General features: G+C 30.4%; 2 protein-coding genes across 12 annotated transcripts in view; one reads left to right on the plus strand and one right to left on the minus strand.

The window, feature by feature from the left end:
- Window positions 1-2,954: 2,954 nt before the first annotated feature.
- LOC148275730 (uncharacterized) lies at window positions 2,955-9,632 on the plus strand. The gene is made up of 2 exons (XM_088235285.1): window positions 2,955-3,210; window positions 8,380-9,632. The coding sequence occupies exons 1-2, from the start codon at window positions 3,159-3,161 to the stop codon at window positions 8,811-8,813; spliced, it is 486 nt and encodes a 161-aa protein (XP_088091411.1). The 5' UTR covers window positions 2,955-3,158; the 3' UTR covers window positions 8,814-9,632.
- LOC148275731 (putative multidrug resistance-associated protein lethal(2)03659) overlaps window positions 8,434-22,067 on the minus strand; it is a 34,850-nt gene continuing 21,216 nt past the window's right edge. For 10 of the 11 annotated variants that reach the window (XR_015823951.1, XM_088235275.1, XM_088235273.1 and 7 more), the window contains 4 exons: window positions 21,842-22,011; window positions 18,727-18,826; window positions 15,749-15,880; window positions 8,434-15,074 (listed from right to left, as the gene is read on the minus strand). Coding sequence is in view for 9 of the 11 variants with exons in the window: in XM_088235275.1 (XP_088091401.1) it covers window positions 15,039-15,074; window positions 15,749-15,880; window positions 18,727-18,826; window positions 21,842-22,011 (438 nt within the window). In the remaining 2 variants the exon portion in view is untranslated. Of the gene's footprint in view, window positions 15,075-15,748; window positions 15,881-18,726; window positions 18,827-21,841; window positions 22,012-22,067 lie in introns of those variants that run through there. The other variant, XR_015823950.1, reaches the window with a different exon arrangement.

Consider the following 22,067-nt stretch of genomic DNA (forward strand, 5'->3'; position numbering starts at 1 on the left):
GTTCACCAGTGTAGATGGACTAGCTCTCCCTAAATTCAATAATAAATACGGGAAAAGAACACTAGAGTACAATATACCAAAAATGTATAAAATGCTTCCATTAAATATTTAAAAAAAAACAAAAAAAAATACCAGGCTTAAGAGAAAGACGTATGCTGAAAATCTGGCTTTTAGAACGTGGTTTTTTATATTTTTTTTTTTTTGTGTTTTTCTTATTTATTTGCACAAATTTTAAGTTTTCTACGTGTTACATATTTTTAATGCACACGGGAATACATATTTTCTTTTTTTTTCCATAGTAATAAGAGTTTTTTATATGTTATTTAATTACTCGTATAAGCACCTGCTGACGAACTGCATTTTATGCTGTTCAGTAGGACTTGAAAATTTATATTTTAATTATTGTATGTTTTTTTTTTGATAAATAAATAAACTCAAACTTGGAAAAAAATGTAGTAAACATAGCACTATACGATAATATCATATAAACCTTCTAAAACGAGACAAGGACAGTCGAGACTAATAAACTAGGGACTGAAATTATACAATAAACTACCAGACAAAACAAACCGAAGACTAAGACAAACTTTTCAAAGGGTGTTTAAAAATATTATTATCAACTGTTGTTATGAGTACGAATAAAAAAATAAAATTATTTTTATAAAATGAATGTAATTATTTTCAGCAAAAAAAATACGTATTGTTTGTAACAGGGGAGAATCCTTTTTATGAACGTTGTGATATAGCTTAACTTACAACTAAAATATTAGTACTTAAAGAATGTCGTAATCATTTTTCATAATCGTAAAAAGGTTAACATGTTGACTTTTTTTTTCAAAACAAAGGAAGTATAAAACATTAGGTATGAGTGAAAACTTTGTTGAAAAACCTAATTTATTTGAGAAGGTACTTTTTTAAAATCCGAAACCGTGATATTATTTTCTAAATAATATATATAAGTTACTGGGGAATACAGCGTAAGAACGAAGCAGTAATTGCAAAATGACCAAATAAGAGCAATCTGTAAGCATCTTCAGTAGCTTCTTATGTTGGAACATTGAAACAGCGTATGAAACATTTTTTGCAAAAATAAATAATAAATTAATTTTTATAAATTACTTTTATATTGCTCAAGTAATGACTTTTTGTGATGTTACGGTTTAAAAAAATGTGTTTATAAAAAAATGGTACCCACTTACACAAACATTAAATATCGTACGTCGGCATTTAGAAAGAGACCTTCGGCTATATTTGGCTTTGTAGAGCTTCGTCTTTGTCATACACGTATTACGTGTATGGCAAAGACGAAGCTCGAAAATAAAAACTATCAAACTAAAAATTAAATGAACTATCGGAAGTTTCGATAATTAAATAACTGTAAGCATTTTTATAACTGATAGCTTATGGATGCTAAACGTTAGAGAAGAACATATTACAACGGAGATAAAGAACATTTCAGAAAAGGTAATATAGATGTCTAGGCATCTACAGGGCTTATGACCTGTCATTGGCTGGTTTAAGTGGCCTAATGAAGTTAAAGAGAAGAAGTCTAATGATCGTTTATTTTTGTTCGAATTACAAATTAATACGGAATTTTTAGATTCACAAGTTGTTGGGAACAAAAAAAACCTAATTGGAGGGTAATAATGGAGTTACAAAAAACACCTCACAATTAAAGAGGTGGGTACGTTAATATTTAATCAATTTTGGGAATCCCAAATAAGCTATTATTTAAATAAATCCCCATTTAAAAGTTATTAGATTAGGTACAATATTTTAGCAGGTAGCCCTGCTTTGATTCGAATTTAAATCGTGCAAAAGAGACGACGCTCTACAATGTAAAGTTTGATGAAATTGCCGACAGACTCTTTTTAAGTGCCGATGTGCGATAAAATGCCGGGACTCAAAGGATATTTTTACGCGAGGCGACTGGTTTATGATTTTAAAATGATCTGATGTGATACTAATACAGTACCATATACACCATATATAAATAAGGTAATTTGTTAGTAATTACGCCTATGTATTATATATTTTTAAAATAAATACATTCATTTAACATATTTACGTACACATTCAGCCTTACTAAAAAAAAAACTAAACTGATGGCTTTAAATTAATTATCAAAATATTTAAACATTATTTATATATTTTGTCAACACTATTTTAAGTATATCCAAATTTTTGTAGGCAAGGCAGGATTTTACTGTATAGGGAGTTATTAAGATTAATTTTATTAATATTCATTTATTGCAATTGGGAGGGAAAACATTTTTGAGAAATAATTCAACCAGAGGAATCTCACCCACGACAATAAAGATTTTAGCTCTTTCACTTCACAAAACTCAACGGATGAAACAGTTAAGAAAATGTGAATGGTTACACATGGGCAGAATAGTGAATGTTACAAAGTGTGTAAGGTGGCCACTAACCAGCCAATAACCTGTCATAAGCACTGTAAATGCCTATACCTAGACTATTACCTTCTCAGTATATTTTATTTTTAAACTTTACAGGTTGACTTTAAAGCTGGAGAGTGAAAAGATGACCAAATACATACATAAAAATTAACAAAGTGGAATTTTTAAAATAAATATAAAAAAAAATGTTTTTGACCCCTTTTTTTTCCTTATTTAGTTCATCAACTCATTAGTTATTATTTGTTAATTACACGTTGATAAAAAAGCTTGAGTAGCTTTGAAACCGGTCAGTAGAAAAAAAAATAAGTCGCCAAAAACACAGTTGTTTCATATTTATTTTATTAATAATAATTCATAAGAATAACCACAAAGTTAGTGCTTTAAATATAAATTTTATGTTTAATACTTATTTAAAAGTGGGATTTGCGAGCTTTTGCACCAGCAGTTTCCACGTAATCTCCGCGATGTCTGTACAAAACCTGTGTTGCGGTCATCGCCATTGGCATTCTCATACCGGACGGGTTGCCTCTCGTTAGTACTGCAGGGACCTTCGCGAGTGTCAGACTCAAGCCACCAGCCACCAGCCCCCAGCGACCAGTAACCAGCCCCCGTTTCCGGTCTCCCGTCTGCCCTGCAGGGTCCTGCCAACCGAGGTGACGGAGAGAACCTTAACACTCACGGACTTGGACGAACGAAGCGCAAAAGAGCTTCCAACACGCCAGTAATTCGTCAGCAGAAATGCGTCGCTTCCTGGTGCTAACAGCAGTTTTGACGCTGTGGAGCTTATGCGGTATTTATAACGTTTACAAAAATATTTTTTTTAAATAACTATATCTACAAAGCAAGTAGATAGGAGTCCTCACCCCCCAAAATATGTGATGAGACCGGTGGCCTCCGTGATGTAGTGGTTGGACGCTTGACTCACACACGGAAGGTTCCGGGTTCGATTCCTGGTGAGAACACAGAAATTTAAAAAAAAAACTTAAGCCTAGGTGTTCACTGCTGTAAACCTCTTTACCTGTTGCGGTGCAAACTATTTTTTTTAAAAGGCCTTAATGTTTTATTTCGTACAATACACCAAGCCTCATGAAAGCTCTCTCCTGCAAAGTTAGTCATTTCTGACATCTATCATTTTGCTTTGTATGTACAGATATGATAGTAATTGATTTTTTTCAGCCCTTCCTTTTCTGTCAATATTAACCATTTTATCGATTTTATTATTAGATTACTAAATAGAGGGCAACGAAATTTTTTAATTTTCTATCTACAGTTCACGTTCATTATTGCATTTTTGCCTGGTGATTTTGACTAACAATCCGTCTTAAAAATAACCATCAACAAAAATTACAAGAAATTATATTTTTAAAACCTTTAAAGTTTTATGGGTTTTCTAAAATGTTTTTTTATTTTAAATTAAAAATACTCGTTTTCTTAATTTGTTGGTACTTAATTCTTGGAAGTTCTTAAAGTAAAAGATAAAACATTTTTATGTGAAAAAAAATATCTTTAATTACTTCAAAATTTGCATTTTTTGTAATATTAATTATTCCGGGTTCCGCTTTTTCTCTTTTTCTTTTTCCTTTTTTTCTTTCAAAGCACATTGAAAGAAATCAGAAAGTTCAGTGTTTTTTTTTCATTTGTTAATAGACTATTAAACTAAGCCTTTTTTTAGTTTTGTATTTCTGAAATAACTCCGCGTGTGACGTCAGAGGTTCTTTTCTATCAGTTTTTCGGATTGGTTCGTTTACGGTAAGCAAACCGGATATTCTTCACAGCTCTCATATCATTGGTTGGTAATTTGAGCCAGTGACGTCATTCAAAAGCAGTGCGTTTTCATTCTCAAGAAACATTTTCAAGAAACTTTGTCATACAATTAAATGCTCTAATTTTTGTCGCAATCATTTTTTGTATCCAATTTCCCGTAGGGCTGAAGTCCTCATGAAGGCAAAAAAAGTCATTTCGAAAATTAAAAACACGTTACTATACATGTTTAAGATAGCTACTGAACACAACTGTGGCCGAATAATTAACTTTTTATTAAATTAAATAATGTTTAAAAACAATTATTTTACATTTCCATTTGCTTAATTAAATTTGGAGAGGTGGGTAAAGGCCTACCACTACACTACGAGGCAGTTTTATCTCCACTAGATTTAACTTTTAAGGATTTTTACCCGAGAGCCGCCTTCGAGTCAAAAACACTCGTTCGTGACTCTGATTCTTTTTCACTGTGATTTTCATCCTTCCAAATACAAAAATATCTACCGAAAATTAACAATATTTTATATTAAAGTACTGGATCTTACCCTTTAGAGAGTTAATTAAGATTGTTTGATAAATAGCAAAAATTAAAACCATTTTTAAGAAGGAAATGTGAATTCAATAAAGATAATATGATGCCAATGAGACACGCAACAAGCTACAAGCCTTGTAGATGCCTTAACTTCCATATTCCATATTTAAGAAAACAATGTTTTCTGGTAAAATATAAGTAAATACGTTATAAATTTATACAATAAGTAAAATATTTCCTGTTTCGAACCCGGATAGCAAAATTTTAAAATACTAAAACTATTATCCATCACCCAAAATATTGGCGGTAAAAAACCACACGAAAATTGATCAAATACCTTCATACCATCATCATATTATTATACTCCATGAGATCATCTTTTGTCGTAAAAAATCCTTCTCTTATGATGACCACAAGTCATCGCCGCAGCATTAAAATGGCAAAAAATATTGTACCATAAGAATTTATTCTTTCAAGGTTAATTTATGAACAATCTGTCTTGGGTTTAAAACAAAAATTGATCAAAAAAGAGATAAATAAATTGTCTGGTGACGAAAATCACCGAATTTAATTAGCTTAATCATTAAATTTTTACACTTCAAACTGTTATTTTTTTACTCAAATACACAGTGTGTAAAGTGGCCACTTAAACCAGCCAATGACAGCTCATAAGCCCTGTAAATGCCAGCCAATGACAAGTCATAAGCCCTGTAAATGCCTAGACTTCCATATTCCCTTCTCAAAAATGTTTTCCCTCTCTGTTAAAATCAATTTAAATATGAACAACTCCCTAGGGAGGAAATCCAGCCAGTCTGCAAGCATTTGGACATAATCAAACATTGTTGAACTATATCTATTTAAATTTATTTCAACAGAGAGGGAAAACATTGTTGAGAAGGGAATATGGAAGTCTGGGCACTTACAAGGCTCATATTCCCTTCTCAACAATGTTTTCCCTCTCTGTTGAAATAAATTTAAATATGAATAACTCCATAGGGAGGAAATCCAGCCAGTCTGCAAGCATTTGGATATAATCAAACATTGTTGAATTATATCTATTTAAATTTATTTCAACAGAGAGGGAAAACATTGTTGAGAAGGGAATATGGAAGTCTGGGCATTTACAAGGCTCATATTCTCTTCTCAACAATGTTTTCCCTCTCTGTTGAAATAAATTTAAATATGAATAACTCCCTAGGGAGGAAATCCAGCCAGTCTGCAAGCATTTGGACATACTAAAACATTGTTAAATTATATATCCGATTTAATGCAAAACATAGTACCGGGTTGTGGTCCCGTGGCTAGTGTCGCTGACTCACAAATAAGACGTCCTAGGTTCGCCCCTCATTCTTCCAGAACTTGGTTCCTATTTTTTAAGAAAATTATTTAAAAATTAGTTGAAAATGGCCTTTAAAATTTAAATATGTGGGTAATCATAAAAATGCCAGTATTTCTTTAAAAAAATATATTTCAACAGAAATTTGAGTTTGTCCAAATTTTTGTTGACAAGGACCGGATTCAACTCCCTGGGGAGTTTTTAATATTAACAATAAAATTAAGACAAACTTTTGAACATACTCATACTTAAAAACTTTTGAACATACTCAAACTATTGTTGAAAAAACAGCTAAATAATTGAAAGTGTTAATAAACCTCTCAAAGTCAGTGGCCGCTTCACCATATACATTTATCACAATCATTGATTGATCCTTAAAATGAATGTAATATTAAAACTGATTTGCCAGATGTAATGGAATGAGCAAATGCAATATGTGTTACGAGAGGTCACGCAGCGGATTGGGTTATCTCAATTTACCGTTTTCAAAGAGATTGCAGTTCTTATTCACCCAAACCAAGAACTATTCAAATCATATAACTGTATAGCAATTTGAAACTTAATCGTAAATATTTATAACCCAGTAGTAATATTATTTTATAATTCAATCGGCCTCGTGGTGTAGTGGTCAGCGCGTTTACCAACGATGCAAGAGGAATAGGATTCGATTCCCAACATAGTTAACTTGAAATATTTATTTAAAAAAGTGTTTTTACACTAGAATATTTTATTTTTTTATAAAAAGAAATGTTAGCGTTTTTATGATTTACCCAAATATTTAATTTTGCGGGCCAGTTTCAACGAGTTGTAAATAACTTACTATTAGAAAATGGGAATCAAGTTGGGGTAGAATAGGATTCGAACCACAGACATTTGATACGTGAGTCCGAGACACTAGCCACAGGACCACAACCCGATTCATAGTCCCTAGACTGGTACCTGAAGCCTTTAAGAGTAATCATCTTACTTTCATGTGACAAAAAATATGTAGTGCCCTATGCACCATTAGGTGTGGAAAGGGAATGATAATAATTCTGAACATAACTAAATGTATGCATGTTATTTCATTGTGCTAATCATTTTACATATAAAAATATCAAGAAAAATATTGTTTCCCGGTAGATTGAAGAATAAATTAGACAGAATTATCACAGACAGAATTATAAAAACAATATTTTTTCCTCATATAGATTGCCGCTCTACAGTTATATTTTAGCCAATGACGGAAATCTAAATAAATTAGAAGTACAGAAGAATTCCATTTATCCGAACTCTGGTCATCCGGATTGCCAAATATGAAGATTGCTATCAGGAAATAAAAAAAAAAATATGTAAAATAGTTTAATTTTATTGTGCTAGTAACTTTGCTGGACATGTTAAAGTAAGTTTTTTTGTTTAAGTGTTTCCAATTCGCTGTATTATTTCAAAAGCAATGAAATCTGGCGCTAATTAATCCGGGTAATTGGAGTCTTACTGTTCTTCAAAATTGAGCCGCGAGAGTAGTTTTAAAGAAAGGTAGATATAATAAAATTGAAAAAATGGTAAAAATGAACTCTATTGGATATCTGTAAAAAAGAGGCTAATATTATATGAATAACACAGTATTAATTTTAAAAAGTCATTAGCATGTAACTAAAAACAAAGATAGAATAAGGCAAACAGAAGAAACATAAGAAAAACAGAATTTCAAAATTGAATTATGTATAAAGATTTTAAAATGTATGATGAGATGCCTGAATGTATGAAGAATGACAAAAGTTTGACTGAATTTAAAAATAAACGTTTTGTTTTCTCTAAGATGATACGTGTAATTAAAATTAATGTAAAAATTACTCTGTATACAAATTGAGCTAACTGAAAAAATAAATTAAAATTTAAAAACCACTTTTTGGCATTTCTTAGAGTCAATTTTACCAAAAAAAGGTTAGTTAAAAAAGTTTAAAGTTAAATATTTTTGGCGTTTTCCTCAAAATGGACAAAATGAGTTGCATAGAAAAGCTAAGATAAAACCTATCATATTTTTCGATTTTGACAAAAACGCAACAAGTGTTTTTTAACTTCAGCCTTAAAAAAAAAACATTTAACTTGTTGTAGTGTGCTACTGGCCCTAAGATTAAAAAAAATATTTTTGAAAACAAATTTAAATAATAATAATAACAAATGTAAAAAACGTTATTTAAATATAATAATAAATGTGTAATTCTTTTGATTCAATGATTCTATTTAACAATAAAAAAATCATAAAATCAAAATCACGCAAAAAAAATAAAATATTTTACTAACTGGATATATTTTTTTTTCATTTTAATGAAGTTTATTGAATGTTTTAGATGCTCGTCCCGCCAGGCAACTCCTTCCGCCAGTGAAGGGATATGTTCCTGTATATATCAGGAACGGAGACACTCCTTTAGAAGATATCAACTTAGACCTGGCCGAAGCATTCCATGCTATTCCTTCTGGCAGAAGTGCAGGCAGAGCAAGCTTGAAGGGAGGAAGATCAGAAAATTCAAAAGAATACACTAAACTAGCGAAAGTCGATTCAGCACCTCTTTCAGATGATAAGAATGGAAAAAAAGCACAGCCAATAGATATACCAGATACGCCAGAAATTGCAAGTGTAAAACACCAAGATAAAAAAGTAGAATTAAAATCTGAATTTGTACCAAACGAAGTAACAAAAGAACTAAATGACATTAAATTTGCGAAAAATGATAGTCCAATGCTTATAATCCCGGAGTTTGAACCTGAATATATCCAAAAGTGATATCTAAATCAAAACATGTACTCCCATTACTTATATACACCTATTTATTTATTTTTAGTACAGTTATGAATGAAAATATCAAATTTTATTATATTAGTAAAACGAAGAGTTCGTTACATTAGTTTAATAGAGTGATTGAATTTTAGAGTAATAACACGCCAATGACTAATAGAGTCGCCCATACGGACAAAAACAATTATATGATCATCAACCACGAAATTAGTTACAGTTTAGAGCAATACATCGGGCCGGGCCGTATGTACTCAGCTCGAGAACTGCAAGCGCAAACCGAAACAGTCCGTTACACGTTTGTTGTTAAACTAAAAACCAAATAAAAAAAAAATGAACGCTTTTGTTCTACGCAATAGAGCTAAAGGGAAGGGCTTCTCTAGTGAATTATTGCTCTGAGGATTGAATGGTTTAAAAATATTGATTGATTTGGTGTTTATTTTGTAGAACTCCATATTTAAACTTATAGTATTAGAAATCAAAAACTGATTTGAGTCTACTGAACACTTTATTTTATTTTTACAAATATAAAAAATATAAAAACTAAAATTTCGTGACATTTTCAAACGAATGTCATACGAACGACATTCCTTTGAAAATGCCCTAACAAGGCGAAACAATTGTCACGAAATTTTTGTTTTTATATTTGTAAAAATAAAATAATGTGTTCAGTAGACTAAATCAGTGTTCGATTTCTAATACTATAAGGTTTAAAAATATATTATATCATTCGTTTTTGGCATGAAGCTCTCCTAATGTATGCCCGTGAGAGCATATTTAAGACGGATGTGAACTGCTTAGCACGCAAAATATTTTTTTTTTAAATTTAAGATGTTATTAAGAGAAATAAATTAAATAAAAAAAAGTTTTCAAATTTATTTTGTTTTACCTACGAACTTATTTTTGTCTTCTTACAAATTCAAACACAATCTTTATTCTTGCAATAATTATCATCTCAGAAGACTTCTTTAATATTTGTGTATAACCATGTGAGTTTTTTTTACGCTAACCGCACTACGCCTACTGTTTTTTTTTTAACATTATTAATAAAAATCTCATAACAATGAAAAAATTTGATGCAAAAAAGCAAGACGAGTAAGCGTATTAAAGTAATTCAAACAGTAATAAAGAAATATCACTTTTTTAAAAACATTTTTAAAGTAACAATAAAAATATGAAATACTTGGGAGTAAAAAATATTTTTTTCTACTTATTAGTAACTAGCACAAAAAATATTTTTTAATTTGAAATTTTGAATTCCAGCAAAAACGGTCTTTGCGTTGGCCACGCCCCTAACACGTCACGATTCATGTTCATATTCATATTTTAACATTGTTTCTAACCGTTCAAACGTTTATGGAACATCGTTACGAATCTTGACGTCACAATTGTCAATGAAAAACATGTCATATTTTTTATAATTTATTTTTTAATGTTATGTATAAAAATATTTCTCCACAATATTCATATTGATTTTGAAAATACAATTAATTATCCTAAATCCATTTCATATATTTTTATTGGTATTCGTAGTATGTGATATTTCCCTATTATGATATCGGATACAATGATTTATCCTAGAAATATCGATTGCTTTCAGACACATTTTTTTATCAGTAGAATTTTATGACTTTTCAATATTTTTTAAAATGGCGAAATTGACATACTTCTAGTAAAAGGGTATTTTTTTTTTACTAAAGAAAAGGATATTTGCATTTCATTGTTAAGCTAAATAGTTGATTTCTCTTTTACACTTCCAATTCTTATGTTAAACTATTACATATAAAATGATTAATTCATATGGTATGTAAGTTATGCAATGATTTACCTGTCTATTTTTAAAATCCGAAATACCATAGAAAACTAGACAGAAAATAAAATCTTCAGTATGATTTCTAATTCAGATGTTGGTCAATATTACTAAGAAGATACGAAGATAGTGATTACCTTATTAGTGGTTCAAATAATGCTTTCTCATTTTCTAACGTTTCCTATGTTTCTCGTTCAAAGTTTCACTGTGAAATTTGCCCTTAATAATTTATTGCAGAGCGTCTATTCGAAGCGATGCATGACAATTAAAAATATAAAGAAATAACACGTTTATCATTCAATTCCTATCAATTTAATATAATATAAAATTCTAACAAGTTTTATGATAGTATTTTTTGAAGTGATTTATTACTTACATGAATTTTGCATGTTTTATTTGAATTTTTTTTTTCTTGCCTATTTTCGTAAACTTCGTGACAAACATAAATAATACTTTATGAATATACTTTGATTCAAATTTTATTTATTTTTTATTTATTTAACTTTTTGTACATAATGTTATTTGTACATTGGCGGGCTTATTGCCAAATGGCAATTTCTTCCAACCAACCAATAAAATAAAAGTTATATTTTTATAATTCAAGTTACAGAACATATTCAATAGAAAAAAAAAGATTAAAAATTTAAAGATATATAAAAATAGAAATAAACGTATTAGTTTATAAATTACCTTAAATCGAAACTATTACTCAATGGGAAAAAAGAGGAAAGAGGAAAGAGGAAAAAGGAAAGGAGGAGAGATTAAGGAAGAGAAAGGAGATGTTTCTTCAGACGTGATTTAAACAGAGATAATGTAGTAACATCTTTGATGGTGGATGGGAGATGATTCCACAGTCGAGCCGCATGGACACTATATGAGTTAGAGAAGAAAGAGGAATTGTGTATGGGTATTAAGAGAGTGCCTTGAGAATGAGAACGAAGAGGTAAACCATGAACTGATAAGCGTTGAAATTTTTCACACAGGTATATAGGAGCGTTAGGACTATGAAGTACATTGAACAGAAGTGAGAGGGAGTGATAGTCTCTCCGCTGTCTAATTTTGAGCCATTTCAGTTGCCTACGATAATCAGAAATGTGGTCATATTTTCTAAGACCAAAAATGTACCTTATGCATGTATTCTGAAGTCGTTCAAGTTTATCGAGTTGCTCACAGCTTAAATCAGTCATGGAAACATCAGCGTAATCTAGAATGGGTAGTAGTAATGCTTGTACAAGAGTACATTTAGTACTAATGGGTAAGAATTTTTGCAACCTTCTAAGTGAGTGTAGACTGAAAAATATTTTGCGGCTTAATTCATTAGTATGAGCTCGCCAGCAGAGATGTTCATCCATTAGTACTCCTAGATTTTTTACGGATTTCCTGTACTGAATATTGGTACCATTGACAATAAGAGGATTAAGTGAAGGTATGTCTAGTTTACTAAGCAATCTTTGACTACCTGCAAACATAATTTGTGTTTTAGACGGATTTATTAGTAAACCATACTCTTTTGTCCATGTTGACACGCAATTTAGTGTTTTGGACATCGATTCTATTGCTTTGCTGGTGTTTTCAGGTCTGCAATGAAGATATAATTGTAAATCATCTGCATAGAGATGATATGAACAATTGAGACAATCTGCAATCGGATTAATAAACAGGGAAAATAGTAATGGTGATAAAACTCCACCTTGAGGTACTCCAGCGGCAATATCGACCCATTCCGATTGATGATCTGGTGTTTTGATGCACTGTTGTCTAGCTCGTAAATACGATCCGAACCATTTTATAACCGGTTGTGTCATATTTAGTGTTTTAAGTCTAGCCAACAAAAGATCGAAATCCACAGAGTTGAAAGCGCTACTGAAGTCGAGTAATGTTATCAAGGTTATCATTTTGTTATTCATTGCGTATCTAATGTCATCTGTAACCTTGATTAAAGCGGTAGTTGTACTATGGCCCGCACGAAAACCTGATTGATTGGGATCAAGAAGATTATTTGACAATAGATAATTATTTAGCTGATTATATACAACTCGTTCAATGACTTTGGAAAAAATTGGAAGAATAGATATAGGTCTGTAATCTTTGACAGAAACTGGTAAAGAAATTTTGGGAAGTGGTATAATAAATGCTTTTTTCCAAGCTTCAGGAAAATCTCCAGTATTTAAAGAAAAGTTTATAATGTGAGTAATAACCGGTAAGATAATAGGAAAAATAAAGTGTATCAATCTCATACTCAGCTGATCACTGCCCATAGATTTGGTTTTTATAGAAAGTAAAATACGTTGAATATCAGTTTCTTGAACGGAAGAAAATAAAAACGGTGGATACTATATAATTTTACTAAAATAACAGAGATGAATAACATTTTAGAGAAGGTAATATAGAAGTCTAGGCATCTACAGGGCCATTTTACACACTGTGTAACATTCATCATTCTGCCCATATTCGAACACCTATATTCCTTCGATTTTTTAATCTGTCGATGTTTGTGAAATTAAACAGCTGAAACCTTTATTTATGCGGGTGAGATTCATCTAATTGAATTATTTCACCTAAAACATCTGAATTATTATTTTTTCAATTTTTATACTTCTTCATGGACCAGGTGGATTTATCAACAATATTTTGAGTTTGTCTAAATTTTTGTAGACAATGACTTGTTCACGAACTTACACAATTTTCAACGACTTTCAATTCTGCAGGTAAACAATCTAAAATATAAAAATGTTTATACCTAATTTTAATTAAATGAAAAGTAATTATTGAATCTAAGTGTGAAAAAATATTCAAACGGATGTATCAGATATTATTTGAAATACAAAAACTCAAGAAAATGCTTAATTGGTTATAAAGCATGGAAACAGAGCGAGTAGTTTTTGTTTTCGTAAAATTGCGTTTTTAATTTTAATGTTGTGTTCTCACCGGGAATCAAACCTGGAACCTTCCGCGCATGAGTTAAGACCACGGAGGCCGCCAAAGATATTTTTTTTCACGCATTTTGATTTCATAAAACAAATAAGTACATCATATAAAGTACTTCTTAAAATGAATAAACATGCTAACCATTATATTATTATGTACTGTGGAGGTGCAGTATTACTACGGAAAATAATATTTAAAGTCTAGGTATACCTTCGCTTGAGCATAGATTAGTCATAATATCAATAGCTATTTACTGTGCATCTTTTAAATGCTTTATGAGGCTCACTCGGGAATTAACTTCTTCTTTCTTTTTGTGGTTTGTGGAGTTTTTTTCCACTCAACTAGAGGCAATATGCTAGAAATTTGATTACAGCTTTGTCTTAAATCAACCGACAATGTGGCATTAATTGTTTCCATTATTTTATGAACGCTTTCTGCCGGTAATGATTTTATGTTATTTGATTGAATATTCAGTACAATGCCAGCTGCTAATATTCGTACCAACAAAATAACAGACGTCCCTTGTTGCAGATTAAATATGGTTCTTATAAAATCTTCCCCCAACATCTTTATCTCATTAATCGCTTTTGGGTTATCTTCTGTTATGACAAATAAACAATGAAGGATTGCAGCCACCATTTCATTACCAAAAGCCTCAATATCTAAACATCTTGTCAAGATCGATTAGTTTACTATTATTGACGAAATTTTAAAAATACATCATCGTATTTTTTATCAGATAAAAACAAAACATTTAAATATAAATGAAATACCAAAGACTTCAAATACATTGAGTTACCAATGACTTTTATGCGTTTAAAAATATAAACATCTTGAAATAAATACCATAATAACACTATAAGTAAAAACATGCGTTCCTTGGTTATATTATAATTATTTATCGTAGTTATAATTTTAAAAAAATAATTAAGTCTTTATTTATTATAACAATTTTTTTAGATGCAATAAGCCAAATAATTGACTGAACATAATTTGCAATCATTATCTATTCTTATTTTAAATATTGTTTAATTATCTACTTTGAATGTATTCGTATAAAAATTACAAAAGTAACTTCTGTTTAGATATGATACGCAGATAAAAATAATATTATTTCGTGAAATTCGATTACTAAAAGATACATTATGTGAACATATCAATACTTTTACATTTTTATATAAAATAAATTTATTTTTGAAAACTAACCCAATATACTAATCTCTTAAATTTCAAAGTAGATTGTAGTACTTAATTCAGGATTGTTAAAATTATTGATTATATTTGTTGATAACAAACAAATTGGTAAGATTATATTTTTTTAAATAGAATAAGCATCTAATCACATTATTTTGATATATCGCCATTCGGTTCACTTGTTCAGTGTATTTATTGTGACCATTGTAAATATCTTCATAAATTTTGTATAGGATTCAAATTTTTTACAGCTAAATTGTATTAACTACTTAAAATGTATTATATCACAAGTCAGAGTGAAGAGACTTTTCATCTGCCATCTGAAAAAAAAGACTGGAATAAATGTTTTAAAGTGAATTAAAGCTACATCTTAGAATGCATATATTGATACACATTATGATGTAATATAGGTTTGTATACATTTATGTATAAAATACTATTTAGTGCATTTTACATTATACAAAATTAAATGTACTTCACTGTTTTTTATAAGATATAATAATAGTGAAGGTACAGAATTAAATAAGATATTAAAACAACAACTAATTTAATATCAAATATTTGTTGAACAATACTGAATTTAACCCATCGACGACAAATTTTATCAAGATAGAAAGATATTTCAAAACAGATAATATTTTTAAGAAGAGAATATGAAAATTGGTGGTTTTGTAATTAAAAAAATACCAAAAACAATACATTGATTTTCAAAATTTGCATACATACCACGAATAGAATTGATAGGTATTTTAGAGGTGCAAACGTAGGCAGAATGTAAATTCTACACATACAAAGCATATTAAACCAAGTGATCACATTTATTTTATATGTGCAGAATTTATGACCACAATGACAAATCATAAGATATATAGTTACCATATTCCATTTTCAAGTCAGTTGTCCGTTTATATTTTAATTTCATCACTTAAAATAAAAAAATCAAAATATCACTTTTCAGTAGAGAATAATAAAAAAATATATAAAAAAACCGTACCCTTTCCTCTTCTAATACATTTAGTTCCTTTGCGCTTTTTTCTGCCATATTAGAAAACACGCTGTTTTTGTTTTTCAGAAGGTTATTTGGAGAGTCAAATTCAATGATTTTTCCAGCATCCATTACGATAACCTGCAAATTAATGATTTTTGTTTATATAGATAGTATATATGCCTATAAAACAATGAATGGCGAATACATAAAATAAAAATAGTGAAGCTAAAAACCACATTATTAAATTTACATTAGGTATATTTCTGTTAAAAGATGACTTAATTTATACCGAGTAATATATATCGCCGAATTCTTCAACAATTTTGCAGCATTTTGTTTGAACACGCGGTGGAGAAAAAAACCCTGCATGAACTAATGTTCAGTGCATCTCTTTTCAGTAGTGTGTAACTCAATGTTCAGTGGTGGTCACTCACACTAACAGAGATACACACCCATCAGTTTAACATCATTATGAGACTCTTTGAGTTCCAACAACGATGTGATTTCCCGACAAATGGTTAGAACTTTTTTAGCACAGAGGCAATACTCCTATGAAGGACAAAAACTATAAAATGTAATGCCAGAACGGTGGATTTGTAAGACCCGCAAGCTAAAGAGGTTTCTGACTGCTTTCCTCGGTGATATTAGTCGCGGAGAGTTTGAGAGGTTGATGATGGCTGTTATGTGGCAAACATATGTTCTAAGTTAAATTGCGTTTTTTAAATTATTGTTTGTAAATTAAGTTTTGGAGATCTTCATTGTTTTTACTTTGTAACCACCTTTTGTGAAAAGACTCTTCATAATTTGTTTTTTCCTTGTATGTTTTGTAAATTGTTTTTATATTTGTACTGTCTTAGAACGGAGTTATTTACCCTAGTTAGACAGTCAAAGCAACTTTATATTAATGTGTTTTTTTTTTAATTTATAAGAATTGACATATTATCATGTTTAGTCATCTTTCAACAAATTCAATAACAAGCCGTTAGAAAACCAGTAAATAATATTTAAGTCAACGAGTTATTGCAATAATTATTAATAAATTAATATGATAGTCAACATATTAAGTTCCGTATAAACATATTCAAACAGATGTAAAAAAACATTTTAGAGTAGGAAATTTGAAAATTTCGGCATTTAAAGGGCATGTGGCCACTTTATACACTGTGTAACATTCAGCATTCTGCCTATATTTGAACATCCATATTTCTTCGATTCTTCCAACTCTTGACTTTAGTGAAGTTAAAGAGTTGAAACCTTTATTGATGCGGGTGGGATTCATCTGACATAATTATTTTACCACATACTAAGCAACGTCTGAAAACATTTTTTAATGTTTATACTTCTTCTTGGACCAGGTGGTTTAGTCAACTCCTTATTGTTTTATTGACATCAAATCGGGGATTAAGGGTCATAAGGGCGAAACTACAAAAACACAGTTTTGAGATAAATGATAAAACAGTTTTCAATAAATAATACTGTCTTTTAAGGGTAACAAATAAAGAAAATAAAAAAAAAGTCAATAGAGCATAAAATATTTTAGAGACAAAAAATATGAAACTACGCTTTCGTCTATATGACCCTAAATTGCGCTTAGATTAGTAAATAACCAAATTGATGTAAAAGGTGTTTTATTCTTCTGACTTTAAACAAAACGCTTCATTTGTAGTTTCACACAAATTTATCTAGGTAACTACTTATCGGATGAGTTTCATCTTTTTGTCACTAACAGGATATTTTGTTTGTATTAGTACTTAACACAAAACAGCATTTTTTGTAGTTTCGCCCTTATGACCCTAAGCCCCCGAAATATAAAACTATTAAAATTCTTTCAAATAACATAGTACCGACTGAAGAACCTTTCCGGGCCTGAGGGTATCAAGGGTCCCCCAGGTTTCAATAACTTTTTTGTTTATCATCACATTCTGGTATTTTTTCTTTTTTTTCTTTGCATTTCACAAAAGGTATACATAAGTCACAAATGCAAAAAAAAACTTTTACATCGACACAAAAAAACCCACAAAGGCATGGCCTGTGTGTGGGTATACATTTTATTTTAAATTAAAATAAAGTCTACTGGAAGAATACGATAGATATCAAAAAGTTACAAAATGAATACTAATATTAGAGCACAATTACGTATGATAAAATTATTATAAAAGATAAAATCATAATAAAAGTATATTCTATTCATTAAAAAAAGAAGCTATTTAAATATTCCTTTTCACCCATAATTTCAACAAAAATTTAAATCGAAACAGATTCAAATAATTAATCTCCATCATATTGCCCTTGTGAAATGCATTTGACAGTTTTGGAGCTATGAAAAATGAGTGTCTTTGCCCGAGTCAGGATTCACAATAAGAAATTTCAAGTAAACTATTCAATCTTTGACTAGATCTATTAAATTTGATGAATTGATTTCATTTTTAGCACAATCTTACCCCATAATGTTAGGAATGTATCAAAATTATAAAAATATTTTTCTGCAGAATTCTTTTAAAAATAATTCGCATTTGTATTTGCTTTCCCCTCGAGCAAACATTAGGATTCGTGGCTTTACAGTTAAATATTATTTCATATCTTGGTAAGTTTACACATGTGCTTTTTACTATTTGCCTTTTTCCCAGCCGTAACCACAAAAATCCGGATTTCGTGCTTGAGATATCATTCCCTCTCCTAACTCCCCGCTGTGCCTCTACGCTAGCGGGTGGCGCGACAAAGGACGATAAGACCAGTGTTGTTGTCACAGTGAGAGTAGCGCGATGGCATACAGCATCCTCTCGCAACAGTATTTTATTTTTAAAATGAATGAATTTCCCATAAAACTAGAAATATTATGAAACAGTTGTATAACACTACCATGACTATAACAACGATTTTTATTTTAGCTGGGGTAATTTACATGTTTTATATTTTTAACAAGCTAAATCCGTAAATATTTGAAGTAAATAAATAACATATTGCTAGGTAAATCATTCACTCACCTTATCCGAATCCATGATGGTGTTGAGTCTGTGTGCTATCGTTATAACAGTGCACTCGGAAAAAACAGTACAAATAGCTTTTTGTATCGATGCATCAGTCCTAAAAGTAAACATTATACCTAATGTAGGTTAAACTGATACATGAAGAAAAATACTTTAAAATATCCATAAAAACAGTAGTTTACATCTGCCTAATATTTTGTTTTATGTAATTCAAATAGATTACTATACACTACACTACTATATAATGCACTAGTAATTCAAATAGATTACTATAAACTACACTACTATATAATGCACTAGTAATTCAAATAGATTACTATACACTACACTACTATATAATGCACTAGTAATTCAAATAGATTACTATACACTACACTACTATATAATGCACTAGTAATTCAAATAGATTAAGTCTAAGAAGGAATCGTGTGCTAGAAATACCACACAGTAAAACGAGGCTAGCTCAGAGACATGCATATTTTATAGGCCCAAAAAATTTTTATTATTTTTTTACTGATAATATTTCGTTAATCCCAAACATTCAAAATTTTCTTTCTTTTGAAAAACACGCACTATATTAAATTCAAACTAAAGATATTGACTCTTTTAATATATATTGTTAATCTTTAATAATTAAGAATATTTTAATGTTATGTTTCTTTTTGTTTTCTTTTTTAATTACCAAAAAATAAAAAAATTACCTCCTAATCTTTTACAGAATATTTTCTTGTCTCTTTTTTAAATTATACAAAAATATTATTAAGGTCCGTGGTTCGAATCCTACTCTACCCCAACTTGATTACCATTTTCTAATAGTGAGTTATTTACAACTCGTTGAAAATGGCCCTCAAAATTAAATATTTGGTTAAATCATTAGAACGCAAATATTTCTTTTTTTATTAAAAAAAATATATAAAATAATACCTGTCTATTATAGGAGCAAAAAATTGTATACCGACGAACAGGCCATGCCTTTGTGGGATTTTTCGTTTACTATTCTTACATTAATATGTATTTCATTGCCATGTGATTATTCTTTTTTTCAATACTCTGTTTTACCTTGCATGTACTCGAAAATTGTAAAAAAAAAAAAAAATTTTAATAAGAAATTTAAAAATTTAAAAATGTATTGACATCTCTGGCAACACACACAGGCTGTCCACACAACAAAACTCCTGGTAAGTTAAATTTAATCTAAATTTGTTGCAACAGAGAGGAAAACATTTTTAAAAGGGAAAAATGCCTAGACTTTCATATTCCCTTAAATGTTTTCCCTCTCAGTTGAAATAAATTTAGTTCTAAATAACTCCCTAGGGAGGAAATCCAGGCTGTCTGCAAACATTTGGATATACTCAAAACATTGTTAATTAAGTCTAATTATTTATCTTTACGCGAAAAACATTCACTACACATGTACATTTAGTAAGACAGTTTTTATCACTAATCATCATCTAACCCTTATCCACACCTGAGGGTGTATAGGGCAGTGCATTGCTAAATTAAATGTAGCATATCTTGATCATCTGTTACAGAAAAATAAGGTGATCAGTTTTACGCTTCGAGTGCCAGTCCAGGGACAGTGAAAGATTGGGATTATCAATTTCGAAAGTTAGCTCCAGTTTGCAACAAAACAATGGGCTGTTCTCTTTTTATTGCAGGTTTATTCCAATTTATATTTTTAACATTCTTCTTTCATCATGACAATAAGGACATTTCCACGTTATTTATGAGCAAATCATACACGTCCGTTGTCAAACCAAACTATAATGAGCGCCAGCAAAGTGTTGTTGTTGTTGATTCAAAATTATTAAATACAGTAAATTAATTATTAAATATATACATATATCAAAAATAAATAGATGTTTTTAATGAAAAATGGGTCTGACTTCAGACTTCAGATACCCCTACGTTAAAAAATGTTTAGCAGCTGTATCAAGCATTCTTTTGGCGATGATTTATTGCTGATTTTCTTTTCTGTAACTTTAAACCGAATTATTTTGCAAAACATTTGAACCTTAAGATAAAAGAGAACATGAGATTTTTGGAACATGAGATTTCATTACAGGTTACAGTTGATATCAGAAGGAACTGCAGAAAAAATATCTGAATCTCAGCTATTAAAATGAGATATCACACTATTACGAACGTATTTTAATTGAGTTATTTAGAAACTTGTGCGTACGAAATCAAACTAATTTTACACAGAAATGTACGTGAGTTAACAAAACATAACAATTGCTGAATTATTTCATTCCTACAACAAATAATCTTTGATACGATTTTTTAAAGTATTTTGATGTGTTATATTTAAGAAAATAAATAAGGTACAATAAATAGTAAACCATTTCATTTTTTTGAAATTCTTAATTGATTTTTATACATTGTTCTTTTAAAGTATTTGGGGTTGCGGTTATAATTTTGTGCGGATATTCTTTGACTGAATCCGTTGATCTGTGTTAAAATATGCGGGGAAATAAGAGATGCGTTGCGCGGAGATGGAAAATGCGGAAATGAACAGTATGCGGCCAAACAAACCACAGTAGACAAAAATCCTACCTTTAGGAAGACAGGAAAGGGAATCAGAGACAGGAATCCGGATGTTATCTCCAAGTCCTGGCTTCTGGGTAGTATTTTCCCTTTTGATGAGAACGGCAAAACTAAAGTTATTTGCAAAATATAAAGATGAATGTGGCGGAGCGGCTGGCAGACGATGTAAAAATGTTCAGACGCGGGCAGATGAAATTCTAACATGCGGAAGTTGGCAGAAATAAACAAGAATAAAAGAAAATGTGTAATTGTTGATGTTGGTTGCTATGGATATGGAAAATTGTTCCCATAGCAACCGTAGCTACCCATGGCCAAAGAGACAAGTGAAATAACAAACATTAAAAGTTGGGAGATCACAGGATGGGTAGGATAGGTGGACCTTCATCCACTGGTGGTCCGTCCAGCCACAAACCACTCAATCCCATCAACCACTCGCGCAATCAGTATCCTTTTTTACACGGTACTGTGTGAAACGTATCCCCGTGTAAAAGTGGATAATCTATCATTAATTAATTATTTTTAAGTTAGTTGAAATGTCGTTTCAATAAAAAAATCATACGCTTACTCATCGTCCACATTTGCCGTAGCTTCGTCCAAAACAATGATTTTGTGTTCTTGGAGAATAGCTCTGGCAAGGCAAATCAGCTGCCTCTCTCCAACACTAAAGTTAGCTCCTCCGCCCGCTATACTGCAGTCCAGTCCTCCGAGGTGAGACACTGCTTTTTTCAACTCTACCTGGAAAATTTTTTTTTTTAAATGTATACTTAATAAACTTTCACTTGTCTTTATTC

This window comes from Micrasema longulum, unplaced genomic scaffold (assembly GCF_059751315.1).
Source record: "Micrasema longulum isolate JH-2025_06_02 unplaced genomic scaffold, ASM5975131v1 h1tg001354l, whole genome shotgun sequence".
Classification (NCBI taxonomy): Eukaryota; Metazoa; Arthropoda; class Insecta; order Trichoptera; family Brachycentridae; genus Micrasema; species Micrasema longulum.